The 19630-nt window shown below is 51.0% G+C and overlaps 1 protein-coding gene across 1 annotated transcript in view; it reads right to left on the bottom strand.

Moving 5' to 3' along the window:
• ADAMTS7 (ADAM metallopeptidase with thrombospondin type 1 motif 7) overlaps positions 1–19630 on the bottom strand; it is a 159599-nt gene that overhangs the window by 28135 nt on the left and 111834 nt on the right. The window contains exons 16-19 of the mRNA XM_031956764.1: positions 16020–16161; positions 6106–6232; positions 4920–5133; positions 994–2793 (exon numbers count right to left, since the gene is read on the bottom strand). Of these exons, the coding sequence (XP_031812624.1) occupies positions 994–2793; positions 4920–5133; positions 6106–6232; positions 16020–16161 (2283 nt within the window). The remainder of the gene's footprint in view (positions 1–993; positions 2794–4919; positions 5134–6105; positions 6233–16019; positions 16162–19630) is intronic.

The following is a 19630-nucleotide window of genomic DNA, read 5'->3' as shown; positions in this document are numbered from 1 at the left end:
GGGAGTTTGGATGAGAGGAGCTTACGATGCTTTAATTCTCTTCCTTTTAGGGATCAGTCCTTCAGGGCAGTAACCTAGAGATTTAAGTTTCTATTCTTAGCCCAATTTACTTCCTCTGGCTTCTAACTGGGGCCCTTCTTTTTGCAGGCTCTCAGGCCCTGATGGGCCTGTATAGCAAGGGATACATCACAGAGAAGGGAGGCTGGAAGTAGGACTCCTCTGGGTGGGCACCTTTCATCGTCCTAATCTTTGAGATGGCCCGGATTTTGGTCCAGCTGCTTTCTGCTGGATCTGCCCTCAGCATCCCTAAGATCTCATTTCAAGACAACTGAGACCCTCATGAGGCTGAAATGCTCTGGGTCTGGTCATTTCCAGCAGAGCCACAGAGGCTTCTCTCACTCCATTCAAACTCTAACCCTCAAATTCACAAACAATTATCAGCAGGGTGATTTTTTTTAAGAAATGAATTATCTGGTCAAATAGGATTCCTACTAGTAATAATGCCATCAACTTACCTGGCATATATACTTTTATGCTTTTTCAAAATGCTTGTTACTGTTGTAGAAATAATAATAATAATGATCATAATATATATTTTATAATATATGTATAATATATATATTATATTACATTATATATTATAATATATATGATATAATATAATGATTATAATATATGTTTTCACATGTTATCTCATTTGCTCCTTATAATTACCACAGGGAGACAGGTGTAACTATTTGTACCCAATATACAGATGAGAAACGTGGGAAATTTAAATTATGTAAATTATACAGATGAGAAAATTAATTGAGGTTAGATGTCTCGTACAGTTAGTAGGAGCCAGGGACAGGATTTAAATCCAAGTTGTTCGGATTTCATGACTAGGGCCCTAACCCTGCTGCCAAATTACATGCTTTTCCCCCCCTTTTCTCCACTGCTACCTGGAAGGACAGAGGAGGGTCGGGGCCCAGAGAGGTTCTAGCCGGTACTTGCCTCACTCCAGTTTCCGACTTCCCAGCTGGCTCCCCCAGGGCCTGCAGGAGTAGCCAGTATGCCCCGGGGAGGCACCTCGGTCCCAGCTGGCTCGGTGTCATCCGGGCTCTGGGACTTACTCTTGAGGTCTCCGCCATCGTGAACAGTGTTCCTCGGTGACGTTTCCCCACCTGGATTTCCCAGCCATTCGTTTGTGCCCACTGGTTGGGGAGACCAGGGGAGGCCGGGGGAGGATGAGAAGTCAGGTTCGTGGGACACCCTGATCTCATTGGACAAATTCTCCAACCCTGGGCTGGGAGTCAGTGCAGAAGGGAGGAAGCGGTCGTCCCAAGGCATGACTACTGGGCCAGCCAGGTCATTGGGATCAGAGGTCACTGGCTCAGCTGGGGACTGCAGGTCCCATGGGGTCAGATCTCGGGCTGGGAGGTCCGTGCTCCTTGGCCCGTGGACACTAGACGTGGTGGGAGAGGGTAGAGAGGTCTTTAATGGAGGGAATCTGACTGGCTTGGTCTCAGAGGGGGTGGGGGTAGAGGTAGCCCTCCAGGTGCCCTCCTCGGTGGGGAGGGGCTCACTGTCTCGCAGTCTGGGGTCACTTGAGTTCCATGACCTCTCCATAGGATCAGTGTCTTTGGGGAGGAGGATGACTTCTGTCCTGGGATCAGTGGAAGGAACAGTAGGAAGGAATGACCCCAGAGTCGTCTGGGGAGCTGGGAGAGCCAGATTCAGCTCAGGGGCAAAGTGAGGGGGCGCAGGGGTGGTCCTACTCTCGCCTGAGGCTGCCATTTCTCCGGGGAACTTCTTGTTGTCATTATCAGATACCACATCCAATCCTTCCCAAAGCAACTCGTCGGGGTCTTCCTTGGAGGCCCCAGTGGGGACCTCCCAGTGGTGAATGTCACCAGCCTCCCTGCCTCCAGGAAGCCCTGGCCTCTGAGGGCCGGGCTCTTCTCCCTGGGCACTGGTGGGGGTTTTCTCAGGATCTGTCTCCACAGGGGTCAGGGAGGTTGAGGTGGGTGAAGAAGAGGATGAGGAGGTGGGGTCCTCTTTGGAGATGTTGCCTGTCATGGGGCCTTCTGGGGATTTATCTAGGAGGAGATTAGAAGGGCGAGTGGTGGGACTTGGGTAGGGATCTGGGAAGTCTTCTGGAAGCACCGACTGTCCTTTCTCTCCCTGGCTGGGACTGGAGGGTGTTGGGGCAGCGGTGGAAGGGAGAGGCTCCGGTGGGAAGTCCACAGACGGCTGGCCATTGGTCTTCACGACTTCCTCCTGAGCCGGGGTGGGCTGGGTCGGGCTCTCGGAAGCCCCCTGGTCCTCCCCTTCCGAGCTGGGGGGTGCGGCCAGGGGTGTTTCATCAGATGTGCCCCAATCTCTGGGTCTCCCATTGCTATCCCCTCCGACCCCCTCGCTCGGTCTGTCATGATCCTCAAAGGGGATGCTGGAGAGGTCCTCGTGGAAGTTGATGAAGTTGTAGTCATAGTAGAAGTCATCCACGAAGACGTTGCCCTTCTTGTCGCTGGCTGGGAAGTCCTCCTCGGTGATGACGTTGGAGTCCTCGTGGCTCGGGGGCCCGGGGGCTGGGGGTTCGAAGGCGGGGAAGTGGTTGCTGGGAATGAACTCGATCTCGTTGAAAAGCTCTCTGCTCGAGGAGCCGCTCCCCGACCACTCGGGTACCCAGGGGCATGGCGGCAGGGAACAGGAGGTCTCCGAGATGGGCTTCTGGGCAGCGTCGCACGGCGCTCCGGTGTCATTGGTGCAGAAGACTGGCCGGCTGTGGACGCCCGCCCCGCAGCTCACCGAGCACTAGGAGGAAGGGAACAGAACTCAGGAACCAGTGGCCATTCAGAGCTCCCCCACCCACCCACCCTGCAGAGAACGGCGAGAGTTTCCAGGAAGGGAAGCCCAAGGCCGAAGCAGGGGCCGTGTGTGCTCCCCGGCCCCGGCCCCAAGCAGAGGCAGCATCTTACATCCCAGGCGGACCAGGGAGAAGCCCCAGGCTCTGGGTGCCTGTGCCCACGGGTACCATTACGCACTTCATAAATAGCTGTGATGATTATATACATTAATATGACTCTGTAAGGTTATCTCATTATTAGTCCATTTTACAAATGAGAAACTGAGGCTGTCAGAGACCCAGCCAGGGACCCACAGCTAATAAGTATCTGAATCAGGATTTGAACTTTGATCTTGCTGAGTGATCAACATTCTCTCCACTGTGTGACCCAGCCTGGTGATTGATAACTTCTTTAGGTACTTCCCTGGAGTAATAATTATTGCTGTCTGCCTCAGTTTCCCCATCTGCTAAGTGGGGATAACAATAGCCCCTTCATCTCAAGATTGTTATGCGTATAAGATGAGATATTCGTAAAGTGCTTTACAAACCAAATGCTGGCTATCAGTGTTAGTTGGATCTGGGCAGGAGTTCTTAAACTTTTCCAGCCTTTTTGATATTCTGGTGAAAGCCCTGGCCTGGGGACCTTTGTCAGGATAATGTTTCTAGGTGGCCCAGTAGGTTCTTGGTCTGGTATCAGGGAGACCCGAGTTCCAATCTGAGTTAGCCCTAAGCCTAGGAATGTTATTTAAGCTCTGACTCAGTTTCCTCCACTGTAAAACGGAAATAATGAGATCACCTCCCTCCCAGGATCTGTCCTTTAGGATCAGTAGATCTCGGGTTAAGAATCTCTTGGCTAGAGGGGATCTAAGGTCCTTTTCAGCTTGGAATTAATGGTCCCTGATCTGTTATCCAGATAAATATATTTCTCACTGAGCCACCTCAATTCCGTTTTGGATGGGGGAGTGTACAAATGATATGTAAATTAGAAAATAACCCCCATGTATCTGCATTAAGAGAAGAAACGGCCACCTGAGGGTCAGTGAGGAAAGAGGCGGTCTGTCACCTTCACTCAAATTGCCGCCACCGGGGCAGCCGAGTGGGGCAGTGGATAGTGCACCGGCTCTAAAGTCAGGAGGACCTGAGTTCAAATCAAGTCTCAGATACTTAACACTTCCTGGCTGTGTGACCCTGGGCAAATCACTTAACCCCAACTGCCTCAACAAATATAATAATGGTAAAACACATTGCTGCCATTTCCCAAGATCAATTCCTGAAACAGGCCGATATTCTGTTACGGAAGCTACCCATGACTGACTGACTGAGTGCACGTCTCACACAGGGACCGTCACCTGCCACCATCTTGGACATAATAACTGGTGCCACCGGGCCCTGGAGCCCTGGGCCTCCCACCTGGACTCCCCTCCACCCCCACCCCCCCAGCTCCTTGGTGTCTATAAAGGAAATATCACCACCAGCTTTCAGCCCAGCGCCTGGAGCTTCCTCGGCTCAGTGCTTGGGCACAGGAAGCACTCATTGGCTACTATCATTCTCAGGAGGCCGGACGGCAGCCACTGGCCAGGCGCTCCACTGACCCCAGGGAGTCAGCAAAAATATCTCTCTGCTGGGACCCCCGCCTGGACTCAGCTCCATCCCATCCCCGAGGAGAGATGCCTGGGAGGACTGGGCCTGATTCTGGGTGGCCCTGGTACATGCTGGGAGCACAGCCCAATCACTGGGCCTTACTGAGCCTCAGTTTCCCCATTTGTAAAAGACCCTCTTTTCTGGGTCTTTTCTGAGTCTGTGAGTCTCTCCCCATCATCACATCCCTTTTAAATAAACTTAAGGTTTGCAAAACACTTTTTTTTTTTTTAACAACAATTGAAAGAAAAGTAGTATAAGAGGCAGTTGAGCTCCAGAGAAGCCCCTCAGGCTCCCAGCCAGTGAGGATCGGAGCTGGGATCCAAACCCGGCTCTCCTCAATCGCTCTTCCTACCACATATCCCACTCAGGAGGACCCGGACTCCGCCCGCGGGGACCCTGCCTCTAATCCAGAACTGCCCCCGGTCCCAGCACGTCTGGGAAGCCCCCGACTCACCTCGGACCAGTTGCCCACTTCCCAGGAGGCCGGGCAGGGGTTATCTTCGTTGCAGGACCTGGTGACGTCTGGCTTGGGCGTGGCCCGGCAGTCCTCGGGGCGAAGGGCCCGCTGCTCGTCCAGCCCCACGCTCTGGATGCAGAGGACGGTCCTCAGCGCCAGGCCCCCGGGCCCGCACGTCCTGCTGCAGCTCTGCCACTCTCCGAACCACCACCTGCGCGGGGGAGGGCCCGGGGCGGGGCCAGAAGCAGCTGAAAAGCCCAGGATTTAACGCGCCCTCGCCCGGTATCTCCCAGCGCCTGCTCTGCCCGCTCACCTGCTCTCCCCACCGGCCCCATCCCCGCTTACAAAGCAAAAACCTGAGGCTTAATTACCCGGTTCTCCCAAGGTCAAGGAGCAAATAATGGCAGGGCTGGGGCTTCAACCCCCGGCTTCTCCTCATCTCTCTTTCACCCCCACCTTCTCCCCATGTCTGTTTTCCTCTCTTCTCTCTGATTCTCCCCCACCTTCTCTCCATCCCTCCTAACCTTGTTCTTTTCCCCTATTGCATCTTTTCTGTCTTGTCTGTCTCTTCCATCTTCTCCTCTTCTCTCACTCTCCCCACCCCCACCTTCTCCCCATCCTTCCTAACCTTGTTCTTTCTCCTACCCCATCTCTCTGCTCTCTCCTTTTCTGCCTGAGCAGAGTAAGCCACAGGCAGCCAGGGCCCTCCTCCCCTTGGCCGGGTCTCACTTTGCCCTCCCGGGCTCCCCCGCCTTTCCTGCACTTCCCCACCCTCTCCAGGGGCGGGCCTCCCTCCCTCCCTCCCTCCCTCATTTTTCAGTTCCCCCTCTTTGCTTGGTGTCCTTTCCCCGCCCCGCGGCAAGTGACCTCTCCCCTAACCCAGGCCCAGCACCCCTCCCTCGGCCTATCTCCCCTTCCCGTCACCATTATTTGAGCGCACGCCCTCCCCCCACCCCATTAAGTTCCGAAGCCGAGGACCCGCCATCTCTCTCTCTTTGCATCTCCCCTCGGATGGGCAGCCTGAACATACTAAGGGCATGATGTTTAACTGAAGTGAACTCATACAAAGGGAGAGTGACCCTAAGGGGCGTGATTAGTGGGGCCCGAGGGGAGGGGCAGGCGGGGAGGCCCCTTGAATTCCGAGTTGGAAGCGCCCCTCGGGCCTTGGGGGGAGGGGTATCACCTGGCTGGGCAGGGCTGCTGGTTACAGGGCTTCAGTCTGTCGTCCGGCCTGGTCAGGGCGTCGCAATGGCGCTCCTCCACAAGGCCCGCCAGCTTCTCCACGCAGTGCACGGCCTGCCTCTGCACCCCTGGGGGAGGACACACAGGTGCGTACGGGTGCCGGAGGGGAGGGGAGGAGGCCCGCCCGTCCAGCCCTGGGCACAACGAGCGCCCCCCGGGTCCTCTGCCAGGTCCCTCCCGGCCTCCCTCCGTGCTGCCAGAGCCCGTCCACGGGCCCGTTCAAGTTTCCTACGAACATCCTCACTGGCCCGTGGTCTCCCCCGTTAATCTGGAAGCTCCCTTTGTATCTCTAGAACTTAGCACAATGCCTGGAGCTGTGTGCTATGGAGCTTTTAAAAATAAATAAATTAATAAATATATAATATATGATAATAATTTTAAAAATCAAAATCAATAAATATATATTTATATATTATATAATACATAATAAAAATAAAATAAATAAATAAATCCCCCCAATAAGATGAAAAACAATATTTTTTTTCATTTTTCAAATTTTTTTTCCGGATTCCCTCCCTCCCTCCCTTCACCTTCCCAGCACCGAGAGACACAGATTGGGGACCCAGGCTCCTAATAGATTCTCGCTGGCGAATTATCTGGCTGCTTCAGCACTCTGTTGATTCCCTCGTCCACTCTGCCTCCTAAAGGGAGTTCTCGGTCATGTCACCTTCCTACTTAATAACCCCCAACGTCTCCCTTTCATGTGGGATTCAATTATAAGACTTTCTGTTTGTCGCTTAATGTGCCCCCGACATTTCCAGCCTTCTTCCCTGTGGAGTGTTTGTCATTTAATCAATAACGTTTGGGTGCAACTTTCTGTAACTAACGGCTGCTTGCATCCGGAACATCCCCCGACCTCCCTCGCTGGCTAGGAACGCGGAAGGTGGCTACAAAGACTTTTGGGGGATCCCAGGTCCTGGATCCCCCCAAACCTTCTTGTTTCGGGTTCCCTACATTTGTGTTTCGGGTTCCCTGCACGTGGTTCGCCTGTGCCTCATGTGTGAATGTCTATTTCCGTAGCACTCACTACGTACCCGGTTCTGTGACAAGAGCTTTGTTAAACATGCAGGTTCCCCCCCCCCAAAAAAAAGATATAGAAACAACAGCCACACAAACCTGCTCTCACATTGGCTGTGCCCAAAGGAAAAAAAAAAGAATTATTTTTTCTGCATCAAATTAGATGTCATTTTAATAGGGAAAAGTTTACCTTGAGTTCCAAAAACTGATTTCTCAAGTACAAGATGAGGGAGGGCAAGGTTAGGAAGCTATTTGCCTGAAAAAGACCTGGGGGTTTTAGCGGACTGCAAGCTCAGTGTGTGTAAGCCAAAAAAAAGTCAATTTGATCTTGGGCTGCATTGAAAGACACAGGAATAAGGAGGCGAGAGCTTCTCACCCTCCTCAGGAGCATCGAATTCATTTCTGGGCTTAAGGACACTGAGTGGGAAGCTGGAGGGTATCTGCAGGGGAGAAACCAGGATGGGGAAGGGTCCCATCACATAACGGTTGCCTGAAGGAACCGGGGATGTTTCTCCTGAAGGAGAGCAGACTCAGGAGGCACCTATCAAAGGCAGGTAGGAGGTGCCTGACTTGGGATCTGACCTCCGATGCTGGCCAGCTGTGGGATCCTAGGTAAGCTATGTGACCTTTCTGTGCCTCAGTTTCTCCACCTGTACAATGGGTATAATAATATAATGACCCACTTTCCAGGATTGCTGTTGAGGATCAAATGGGATGGTTTTTGTAAAGTTTTTTTTTTTTTTTTAGCACAGTGCAGAGAATATAGTAAGTTCTTGATAAATGCTTCCTTTTTTTTTCTTTGTGCCTCAGTTTCCCCCATCTCTAAGATGGGGATAATAATAGCACTTATCTCCCAGGGTAGTTGTGAGGATCAAATGAGATAACACCAATAAAGTACTTTGCAAACTTTAAAGGGAAATAGAAATGCTAGTTATTCTTCTTCTGATAGTTGTCTTCAGGTATTTGAGGGGGTGGGGGTCACATTTGTTCTGTGTGGCTTTACAGGGTAGAACCCAAAGGGTGGAGGTTCCAAAGAGACAGACTGAGGCTGGTTTCCTAATAATAAGCAGAATGGAAGCGAAGAGATCCCCCTTGTGAGAGGTTTTCAAGTAAACCCTGTCAGGCATCTTGTGGATGGAAGGCTTGTTCAGGTAGGACTAAGGTCCATCTAACTCCCCAAACTCTGTTATCCTTGGAGAGAGATTTTGTTATCATTCAGTCATTTTTCATTTATAATCAACTCTTCATGACTCCATTGAGTTTTCTTGACAAAAACACTGGCACATCTTGCCATTTTCTTCCCCAGCTCATTTTACAGATGAGAAAACTGAGGCAAAAAGGGAGAAGTGACTCGTCCAGGGTCACATAGCTGAAAAGTGTCTGAGGCTGAATCTGAACTCAGGTGCTTAATTAGAGCTTGAGGATTCACGTGAAGATGCTTTGAAAGTCACCGAATATTCTAACAATACGACCGATGAATGAATGAATGGATTTAAAAATAAGCCTTCTGGGAGTAGCTGCTTGGACAAGGTGCTTTGCTGGTAGCTTCTGCCTGTACCTGTACCTTTGGCTCCTGAAGGCAGAAAGCAGTCTCGTCAGAATAAGGGTTCCCCTTGTACACATTAAGGGTCTGCCTTCAAGGAAAGGACTCAGCTGCTCATATCAAGTGGAAATGCACCCCAGGCTCTCTAGGATCTGCTCTCTAGGGTCGTGAGGAATACGTTCCTCATGCTGGTTCTTCATTTCCCTCTAGGGGTTTCAATGAATCTGGCTTCTTCTGTCTTTCTGACTGCTTTGTCTGAGTTCCCTTTGCTGGATCTTCATCCATGTCTTGCCACTAACTGAATCTGCCCTGGATCCTTTTTTCTTTCTCTATAATCTCTCAGTGGGTAATCTGTTTACTTCCCATGGTACAAGAATCAGTTCTATGCCGGTGATTTATAGATTGTCTGGGGAAGCTGGGAATAGATTTATATTTATATGTAATTATATTTCCTATATATGTATATTATATATTATGCAGATGATGTATCCAGTCTTAATGGCAGCCTTCATGTTCTCCTTCCACTGATCTTTATGTGCTGCCATCTCTGATTCTCTCCCAGGCTGGGTCCTTCTCCACTCCATGAAGCCCCACGCAGAGCCTTCTGCCACGTTGGCTTGATGGGCCTGGGGATTGGGGGGCAGGGTTCCTGCTGATTCCCCAGAGGTCCAGCCTTTCCATCCCAGCCCAGTATGGGGAACACTTCCATCCAAGGGCCTTGGAGAGCCTGCCTCCTTCCCGGGGCCCTTCCTGTGCCCCCGGCTTCTTCCCGGTGCTGATCTGACCTCCAACACCATCCTCCTCAGCTGACCCTGCCCCAGAACCGCTGACCCACTGGAACACAACAGTTCAGATTGGCTGCTTTACGGCCTTGCCCATAAATGTGACTGTTTAAATAGGAAGCATCTGCTCAAAGACTCAAAAGTCCCATCAGGGTCTGGTTTCTATAATTGGACTGTTGTTCTTTTTTACGAGGGAAACGCTCAGAATGACCAACACCACTTCCTTTCCATTATAAATACAGCTTTGCTGGAACGGTGGAAGGCTGCAGCTCCAGTCCCAGCTCTGTGACTTCCTACCTGGATGATCTGGACAAGCCATTTCTCCCACTCTGGATCCATTTCCTTCTCTGCACAGAAGAGCTTGTACATGGACGCCTGCCCAACACTTGGTGGTGAACCATCCCCAACATGACGTTCCCCGATGGTTCGTGACATCTCCTCAGCCGGACCCCAAGGGCCGGACACACACACAGGGACCCTGTGGCTGGAGTGGCTGAAAGATCTCTGAGTTTCGTTTTGACTCAAGTTGGACAGTTGGTAAACACTTTCCAGACCCCGTGAACAGCAGGAAGTCCTGAGAGGTTTCTGAGAATCAGATAAAATATCAGATCTCTTCTCCCTCCTGACACAGCATCCCGCTTGTGTAGAATCTCAGTTGAAAAGAACTCTAGAAACTGTCAAAAGCAACAATGAAAGAAACCTAGAACACGGGACATTAGGATGGAAATCACAGCAAGTCTGGGCTCTCAGGGTCTTACCGGACCTTTTCTGTCCTTAACTCTCCTGCCCAAACAGTGGGCCATGTCTTGTCAATCCAACCCTCCCGCATGAGTCTCAGTCTCTCTCATAGTCCTCTATCTTAGTTCAGACTTTCCTTTGGACTATTAAACAATCTCAGAATTGAACCTCTTAACTGTCTTTTCCCTCTCCAGTCCACCCTTCACAGAGCTACCAAACATCATGATATTCCTAAGCACAGAACTGAGCATATTCTTCTACTCACAAACTATCCATGGCTCCCTACTGCCCCTGAGCCAAAGCACCAAATCCTCATCTAAAACTCTTCACGTCTGCATCCCTCGGACCTTTCTGGTCTTGTTTCACAGAACTTCCCTTCACATATTCTTCTGTGCCTGCTAATTGCTTTCTCGGTTTGATATTCCACTTCCCACCTATGGGCTTTCCCCCCAAGTGGTTTCCTTTATCAGAAATGTGTTTCTTCCTTCCTTCCACCATCTACAATCCTTGACTTTCTCTAAAGACCACCTCTCGTGTCTACCTACATACACATACAAACAAACACACACACAGCCTCTCTAATCAGGAACACTCTCTCCTCTTGAAATGAATTCTTTTTAATCTTCAAACTTATTTGTGAACACGTAGGATCTCCCGATGGGAGGTGAGCAATCTCCAGATGGAAAGTGATGGTTTTAACCTGGCATCCTCTGTGCTATGGGGCCCATAATGGATGCTTATTGGATTGAGCTGAACAAGAGTCAACTGAAGAATGCAAAGTATAAAGGATATAAGCTCTTGTGGGTGAGCCACAGAGATCTCTGCTGGGATGATCTGGGAAGATTTCTGAGACTTGAATTGAGTCTTGGATGATGGGAAGCATTCAGAAGTAGAATATAGGGGGGGAGACAATTTTACATAATCTCAGAATCCCAGGGTTATAAGGGACATCAGAGATCATTTGGTTAAATGGGTTACTGAACAAGAATCCCTACTCCAATGTGTCATACAAGTGGTCATCCAGGCTTTGGTTGGAAAACTCTAACGAGGGGCAACCCACTAATCCGCTAGCCTGAATCATTGTGCCTTTGCACAATGTAAAGTTTTGTAAAGTTGCAAAGTTGTAAAGTGTGTGTGTGTGTGTGTGTGTGTGTGTGTGTGTATGTATGTATGTGTATATATATATATATGTATACATATATATATATTCACAGGTATATAACCTGTGAATAACAAAAGCCTACGTACCCAGTGAACATGTAAATCCATCTTGACTTTTAGGATGAAAACAGACTGTGAATGGCCTCTAGAGATTTTTTTTGAAACAAGTCATGCTTTTTCAGAGCGATATTTCACAAAGATATGGACGGGTCTCATCCTACCACGTCTCAGCGATACCCATAAGGTCCATTTGCTTTCCCCTCTGTCGGGACCTTTCAGTTTACTCACTCGTCACCTAGACCTAGTGGCCTCCATAGCCACTCGTCCATCACGCCACACCAGGTTCCCCCAACAGCAAATACACGTTTGTGGGTGTACATCTGAGTATAAAAGTTTTATTTCTGGCCCTCCCTTGGATTTTGTGGCCCGTTCGTTTGTGAATACTGGGCAGCTAGATGGTTCAGGGGATAGAATGCTGGGTCTGGAGTCAAAAAGACCTGTGTTCAAATTCACTCAGACACTTCCTAGCTGTGTGAGCCTGGGCAAGTCCCTTAAACCCATTTGTCTCAATTTCCTTATCCGTAAAAATGATCTGGAAGTAGAAATTACAAACCACTCTAGTGTTTTTTCCAAGAAAACTCCAAGAGGGGTCCCAAAGAGTCCCAAAGACTTAAATGATTGACCAACACCAACAATTTATGAATGTCTCTATTGCTATTCTCCTCCGACCATTTTAGATACTCTCTATGATACCCTGCCTGTGTATCTGTGGGTAGTGTTTTCCTTCTCCCTCCCTCCTTTTCCCTACTGCTTCAGTCTCAATAGATTTGCAAGGGAATATTCTTACACTGGCAACGGTTAATTGTGTTCATTATATTCCATCCCTGGCTGTGACCTTGCTATTCCTAGGTTATAAGCCAGAGGTCATAGATAAGGCCATAAGGGCAGTCATTTATTAAGCCCTTACTCCTTGCCGGGCACTGTGCTAAGTGACGGGGATGCAACGAACAGCACGAAGACAGTCCCTGCCCGAGAGAGGTCCATGTGTTTTACAGGGCAGTGGCCCCCAAACCCCTCGGACATATCCTGGCCCAGGTATCTCATTCTTCTGGGTTCTGGGCAGATCCCTCAGCTACAGAGAAGGTGCCGAGGAGCTTGCCGACTTCAAAGCCCCCTATGCTGACGGAATGGGTCCCAGTAGGTTCTTTGTACTGCTCTGTGTCCACAGTACCAAAGATCCAGAGCTGTCAAAAGCCTGGAGGCAGGTGCCTTTTACAGGAGGGGCAACTGAGTCACAGGGGAGGCTTGACTCAGACTGCACAGGGGGGGCTGCAGAAGCAGGGCAGAAGCTGGGCCCCTGACTCTCGGAGCTGGGGCTTCTTCATGTATTGCACAGAACCCTCTCACCCCCAAGAAGGCACGCTTCCCCAGGACAAGGATGATTCTCTTTGGTTTTTGTGTGTCAGCATGATTTCTGGTATAGAGATGGGGTTTCATAAATGTCTGCTGAACCAAATCGTACGGGCCCATTTCTGTGATGCTTTATGGTTTACAAAGTGCACAAGTGTTGTTACCAAGGGCTCTTGTCCTCATCATCCAGATCTCCAGAGTTCTGCCTTATCTTGGGAAACTAAGCCTCCATAGCCACTCGTCCATCACTCCACACCAGGCTCCCTCAACAGCAAAGAGCAAATGCGTTTGCTCTCTTGTTTGTTCCCACCCCCCTCTCTCTGTCTCTGTGTGTGTGTGTCTCTGTCTCTATGTCTTTCTGTCTCTCTGTTTCTTTCTGTCTCTGTCTCTGTGTGTATCTCTCTGCCTCTGCCTCTCCCTTTTTCTCTCTCCCCTTCCTTCTGTCCCCCCTTCCCCTCCCTCCCTCTCTGGGTCTCCCTCTCCCAGTATACCCCTTCCCTCTCTCCCTCCTTCTTCCGTGTTTCTATCTCTGTCTCTCTGTCTTTGTCTCTGTCTCTCTCCCTCCCTCATCTCTGCGTTTCCCCCCCCCCCCTTATATACCCACGCCTTTCCCACAGTCCCAGTATTCAGGAGTGACTGCGGCCATTGGGCATCTCCTAAAACAGTATCCGTGGCAGGTTCACAGTGAGTGGCGAGACCGCAGTGACTGGCACAAAGAGGCTGCCAAATGCCGGGTCCCAGCCTGTGGCCCGACCATGGCCACAAGACCTCACTTGGCCCAGGCCGGCTGCCGGGCTGGCGCCCACGGCCTTTCTCATGTCAACAACACATGGCCCCACATGCAAGGTCCACCCTGCGTTGATCTGCTGGGGAGGAAGAGGTCAGATGGGACCGAGCTGAGGCCGGCTGGAGTGCTGAGATGTGACACGGGGCAGCTGGGGACCAAGGGTTCTGTGGGGGAAGGCCCGGTCCTCCGAGAGAGCAGCGGGTGGGGGGGGGCACAGAGTCAGGACAGGGGGTAGAGGGGGCAAGGAGGGAGGGGAACGCCAGGCTGAGCTGGATGTGGAGTAGGGGCCGCCTTCGTCCTGGGACCTAGAGCCAGGCTTCTTATGCTGAACTACAGTGCCCATTAATCTTGAGGGGATGAGGTGAGGATCAGGGCCCTGGGTTAAGGGCCTGGGAGTAGAAGGGAGCCAGAGCCCGAAGGATGAGAAGGAGAAGATGGAGTCATTTTAAAAGGATAAATTCTAAGAAATTGGGACTCTTGAGTCACACGAGTTTTGGAATGGAAACCAACAGCAGCTGCTCTCAAGCTTTCTCAACCAACAAGCCTTTATTAAGCACTTACTGTGTGTTTGGCGCTTGCTGGGTGTCAGGGAGGCAAAAGGCAAACATGGAAGCCTCCATTCTCAGGGGGAGCATCCCCAGTGACCCTAGAACTGCTGGGAGCAGAGGCTGCGATGCTCAAGACCAAAGTGCTCACATTCCCATGTGCACAACTACCACTTCCAAGTCTGGGGAGATGGCGCCCTGGGTCTGGAAGATGGGACTTTGGACCTTAACTTTTTGTGTGCATCACTACAGGAACCCGTCCTGGGAACCTCATACCTCCCTGCCTATCTCGGATCTCCTCTTCTCCTTCCCAACCATCTCTTGCCTGTCCTTCAAGGCCTTTCTGAAAACCTCCTTGATCTAGGAAGCTTTCCATGTTTCACCTCCAGCCATCAAGAATCCCGTCATAAAGTTGGAGGACCTTAGAAACCCAGTCTATGCCCTTCATTTACAGATAAAGAAATGGGTTCAGTGACTTGTTTGGTGTCACTCAGGCAGTTACTCGTTAAGTTGGAACTCGTCCAACCAATGAGCAATTATGCAGTGCCTACTGTATGCCTGGACCTGTGTTAGGAACTGGGATCCAAATACAAAATTGAAACAATCCATAATCTCAAGGAGAGAAGACCTTTGGGTCATAAGAGCTGGACAGAAGAAATGGGGGAAGCCATCTGGTCCGGCTCTGCCATTTGTAGATGAATAAACTAAACTCAAGGAGGAGCGATTTGCCCAAGACTTGAACCAAAGAACCAGCAGACATTTATTAAAAACTTACTGTGTGCCTGTATCTGGGGGCTGGGCAAGAAATACAATAATGGTGATTTAAAAATAGTAACAATAGCCAGCATTTATGTAGCACTTTAAGGACCATGAAGAACTTTACCTACATCATCTCATCTGATCATCACAACTGAGCAGTGGGAGCTATTTCTACTCCCATTTTACAGATGAGGAAAATGAGGCAAGAGGGTCCCACGGCTAGTAAGGGTCCGAGGCAGTATATGAATCCAATAGCTAGCTACACCTAGAGACAAAAGCTCTAGTCTGCACTCTTGGAGGGCTTATGGTTTACAGGGAAGGAATATTTATGTCTCTAAAGCCAGGAGACTTTCATGCTGCCCCCTGAAAAGGTTCTCTGAATGGCTGGTATGAGCAATAGCCTTTGGAGGGGACCCATAATCGGCCCAGCTGGCTCAAAGGGCTGAGACACCGAGGGGCTGAACGAACCCAGAAGCTCCAGGGAAGTCCACGCTCTCCTCTCCCTGACTGAGCTTGGCTCAGAGTCCTGAGTGTGCCAGCTTCCTGGGTGGGAGACTGTCCTGAGCCGCCTCCAGAGTGACAGCCCCTCACAAGCGCACTTTCCCCAGCTGCTCAGATGGAGAGGTGGGACCCCCCACACACATACCCACAATACCCCAACCTTCAAACACAACATCTGTGCAGCTTGTGCCTGGGAAACATGACTGCTCGTTCTCCATCCAGAATACCCATCATCCTCTCCTTCATCGCCTCTAGTCTCTTTGGGACTCTTGTGAAGGCTAATCTCCCTCAACATTTGTGTAAATGATCTAGGAGGGTGACAGCTCATCCCCAAGGACCCTTCCCTTGGAGCCGAGAGATCAGAGGGATGCTGGATTGGAATGAGACCTGAGCCGAGCCCAATTTGCCTCATGGGTCTTAACGTCTTCAACTATAAAACAAAAGGGGGTCAGGACCCCAGGCTCTCACTTGTCCAGCTCTTGAGCCCTGTGAAATATGCCTCAGGGCACAAGACTCCTCTGGAGGTGATCCAGCTGCTCCCTCTGCCATTGGTTATCTCGGGACAGTAGGGTCTGCCCCGTGCCCTCCTTGCCCCCAGCCCCAGTGTCTTACCTGTGCCGCAGGTCACAGTGCATTTGGTCCAGGAGCCGTATCGCCAGGAGAACTCGGGGGGCTGGATCTCATTCTCACTGTCTGCCTCCCTCTGGATGGTATACTGGTAACGCACCCCAGGATTGCTCTCTTGGAACAGCAGCTGGAAGGGGAAACGGAGGCAGGGGTGAGGGTGACTCACTGCTGTGCCCAGGGGCTTGTGGTGGCGGAGATGGGGCTCACCCACGGGGGTCAGCGTGCGAACCGGACCCTGCCCCCTTGGCCCTGGAATGTCCGCCTCTGGAACCCCAGGTGGTGAGCAGAGCCGGCTTGGCTGGGTCAGCGGGCCAGACACTTCATTAGCGAGTCGGGGACTTCCTCTCCTTTCCCCTTGTCATCCCTGGGGTCCCGGCTTTGTCAGCTCACACCCAGATGGCTGCCAGCTGGCACCCCGTCCCTAATCTGTCCTCTCTGTCACTCCTTACTACTCTGGCTCCTGGGTCCAGAATAAAGGGCTTCCCCTCACAGGAGGAGTTTTGTGGTTAGTGACCGGGGGTCAGGCTTGAAGAAAGGGGACCTCAGATTTACTGGGTGGCTGTGGGCAAGTCATCTGACTGCTGTCTTCCTCAGTTTCCTCAACTGTAAAACAGGAGTAATAATACACATATTGCCCACTTCACAGGTTTATATGAGCCTCAAACAAGATAATGTAGCCAAGACAACTTGTAAACCTCAAAAGGCATTACAAACAACAGCTATTATCATTAAAAATATTATCATTATCATTATCAAGTAAAGCTATTATCATTTATATAATAACTGGATAGCCCCTTGACTGGGCAACTGTACAGAGGATCCTTTGCTGCAGAGAATTTTTCACTTCCCTTCAGATTTTGTTTGAGTCCTTCTCCATCTTTGTACATTTGTACATGGGGCAGCTGGGTGGTGCAGTGGCTAGAGCACCAGCCCTGAAGTTGGGAGGATCTGAGTTCAAGTTTGACTTCAGACACTTAACCCTTCCTAGCTGTGTGACCCGGGGCAAGTCACTTAACCCCAATTGCCTCAGGAAAACAAAGTCCTTGTAACGAATATTGAAAGTCAGACAAACTGCCCCAGAGGTTGTGTCCATCTCCTGCACCCTGAGCCCTCACCCTCCATCGTGGGGTGGGCAGCAAGTTTCATCCCTGACTCCCTGGAACTGTGGCTGGTCCTTGTACCCCCTTCTACCCGCCTGCCACCCTTGCTGACCCCTAATTTCTGGGACCCCCGTCCTCTCTCGCTACCTCCCATCTGGTCTGCACCCATAAATGCACGATTATCCCTGAGAAGATGGAAGCCTCTCGAGGGTGGGGACCCTTTCAGTTTTCCCTCTGGGTCTCCTGTGCCTGGTGAGCGGTCGGGCAGACGCACAGTGGGTCAGTAGCCGCCTGGCATCAGTTGTTGTTTGTCCCTCATTCTCAAGGACCAGGGACCCAGAAAGGCGAGTTCTTGCCTTGCCCGTGAATCGGACTGCAGGGAAAGAGGTGCTGTGACCCCGGGCTACCATCTAACCTCAGTTTGATTATCTGTAAAATAAAAAGGGGAAGTTCCTCGTGATCCTTCCACCTTTCCTCACCCAACACAATTTCAGCAAACTCCCCATCCCTTCCTCTTGCTTGCTGGGGAGCTCTAGGGTAGGTCTGGATGGTTACCCTCCAGAGCTGGATGCAGCTCGATGCGCCTGAGGGGCTGAGTGGAGGGAGGAGAGGGGCGGGACCCCAGCCCTTCTGCCCATGCCCACATCCTGCTGTAGCCGCCCAGCTTCCCCCACCTGGCCCCGGAGAAGGGCTCCTGGGGGGAGGGAGGGACACAAGATGAAAACATCTGGGGCCCAGCTGCTGTCCAAGGAGGGAGCTTCTGCTCTGAGGGAGCTGGGGAGGGAACGGCCGGCCCTCTGGCCAGTGGGAGAGGGCCCCTCTGGACCCTTTCACGGACCCTCACAGGACGCTTGAAGGGGGGAAGTAGGATGGCACAGAGGGGGAGACATTTGGAGGCCAGTCCCTTCTCCCTCCTTTATTTCCATCTGCCTTGGGTCAAGATGAGATTTCAAGAAGCCTTGGTTTTCCCACCCAGGCAAATGAGGGGCTGGATTAGACGGCTCCTTCCAGCTCCAAACCTACAATGTATGTCCTCCGACACCATCTGGTCCAACCCTGCCATCTAAAAGAGGAGAAAATAGATCTAAAGGGTCATGTCACCCAGTCCATAGTGGCAGCGGACCCTCAGCTCTCTCAGACCAGCAATCTTTCCTCCACGTTCCTGCCTTCAGTGGGAGGCCCAAGCAGCCCCCACAGTGGGGACTGGGGACCAGGACAGTGCCCCAACAGGCAGGGCCTTGTACCCCAGTGCCCAGTGCTGCTGCCCCGATGGGACAAGGACTCCGGCCCTGCTCTGGGGGCTCTGCCAGCCGACTGAGAGTCATTTACTCATTCACCCAAGGATTTAAGTGGCATATACATGTATGTATTGTATATTCATATATACTTGTATTCCAGGAAAAATTATATATATATGTATGTATTAGAGAGATCGATAGATAAATACATAGATAGAGTGATAGATTGGTGGAGAGAGAAAGAGAGACAAAGACAAAGATACACACAGAGACAGAGAGAGACACAGAGAGACAGAGATACACAGAGAGAGAAAGAGAGAGAGACAGAAAGAGACAGACAGACATTCTCGGCACTGTTCTAAGTGCTGGGGACATGGAGTCGAGGACCGCAGCCCCGGCCCCACCATCCTATCGCTCTGGAGAGGAGTTTGGATGCCAGGGCTTGTTAGGGTCTTCCGGGAGGGCAGCTGTTTCCCACAGAGGGCAGGCCCTGCTTCCCTTGGCTATCGTTCTGAACCCAAGACACTTTTAGGAAGTGCAAAGCCAAGCCAGTGCTCGCCAGGGCATGAGATAACCCCGGGGGAGGAGCTCCAAGGGATGATCCGATCTGGGGCTTGACTGCGGGCCTGTTAAATGAGGCTCTCTGGGCCCAATTTGTTACTTTCCCATGATCCCTCGCTGGGAGGATCCAAACTGGGCAAGGATTGGGTCCCAGAGGGTATCTCAGGGAACCATAACAAGGCTTTTTTCCTGCAGAGAAGGGTGGCTCCCAAATTAGCCCTGGGATAGGAAGGAATGAAACATGTGGACCTGAGTTCTCACTCCCACTTTACAGATAGGGAAACTGAGGCCCAGAGAAGTTAGATACTTTCCCCAGAGTATACAGGTAAGTGCTCAGGATACAAATCCAGGCCTCCTAATTCCGAGTCCATCTCCCCATTCCCCCGTGAGTATTCTATTATAAGATTTCTACATGTTTAGAAACCTAACATTCTTGTGCTCTGTCCTTTTAAAAAATTCACACTCTGGCTCAGGTGCCCTGGAAGGGCAGGAAGCGGGGAGTCAGAGCTTAGGTCAGAACACACAAGATATGTCCATATCTTTTTACGCTTAGTCTCTTCCTACTAGTATGTGAGCTCCTTGAGGCTCTGGGGACTGATTTTTGTCCGTTTGTATTCCCAGAGTTTGTATATAGTGTCTGGTATACAGTAAGCACTTAATAAATGCTTGTAGCTGACTGACAGTTGGGAAGATATTG

The sequence above is a fragment of the Sarcophilus harrisii genome, chromosome 2 (assembly GCF_902635505.1).
Source record: "Sarcophilus harrisii chromosome 2, mSarHar1.11, whole genome shotgun sequence".
Taxonomy (NCBI): domain Eukaryota; kingdom Metazoa; phylum Chordata; class Mammalia; order Dasyuromorphia; family Dasyuridae; genus Sarcophilus; species Sarcophilus harrisii.
This window is presented reverse-complemented; position numbering and strand designations above follow the sequence as displayed.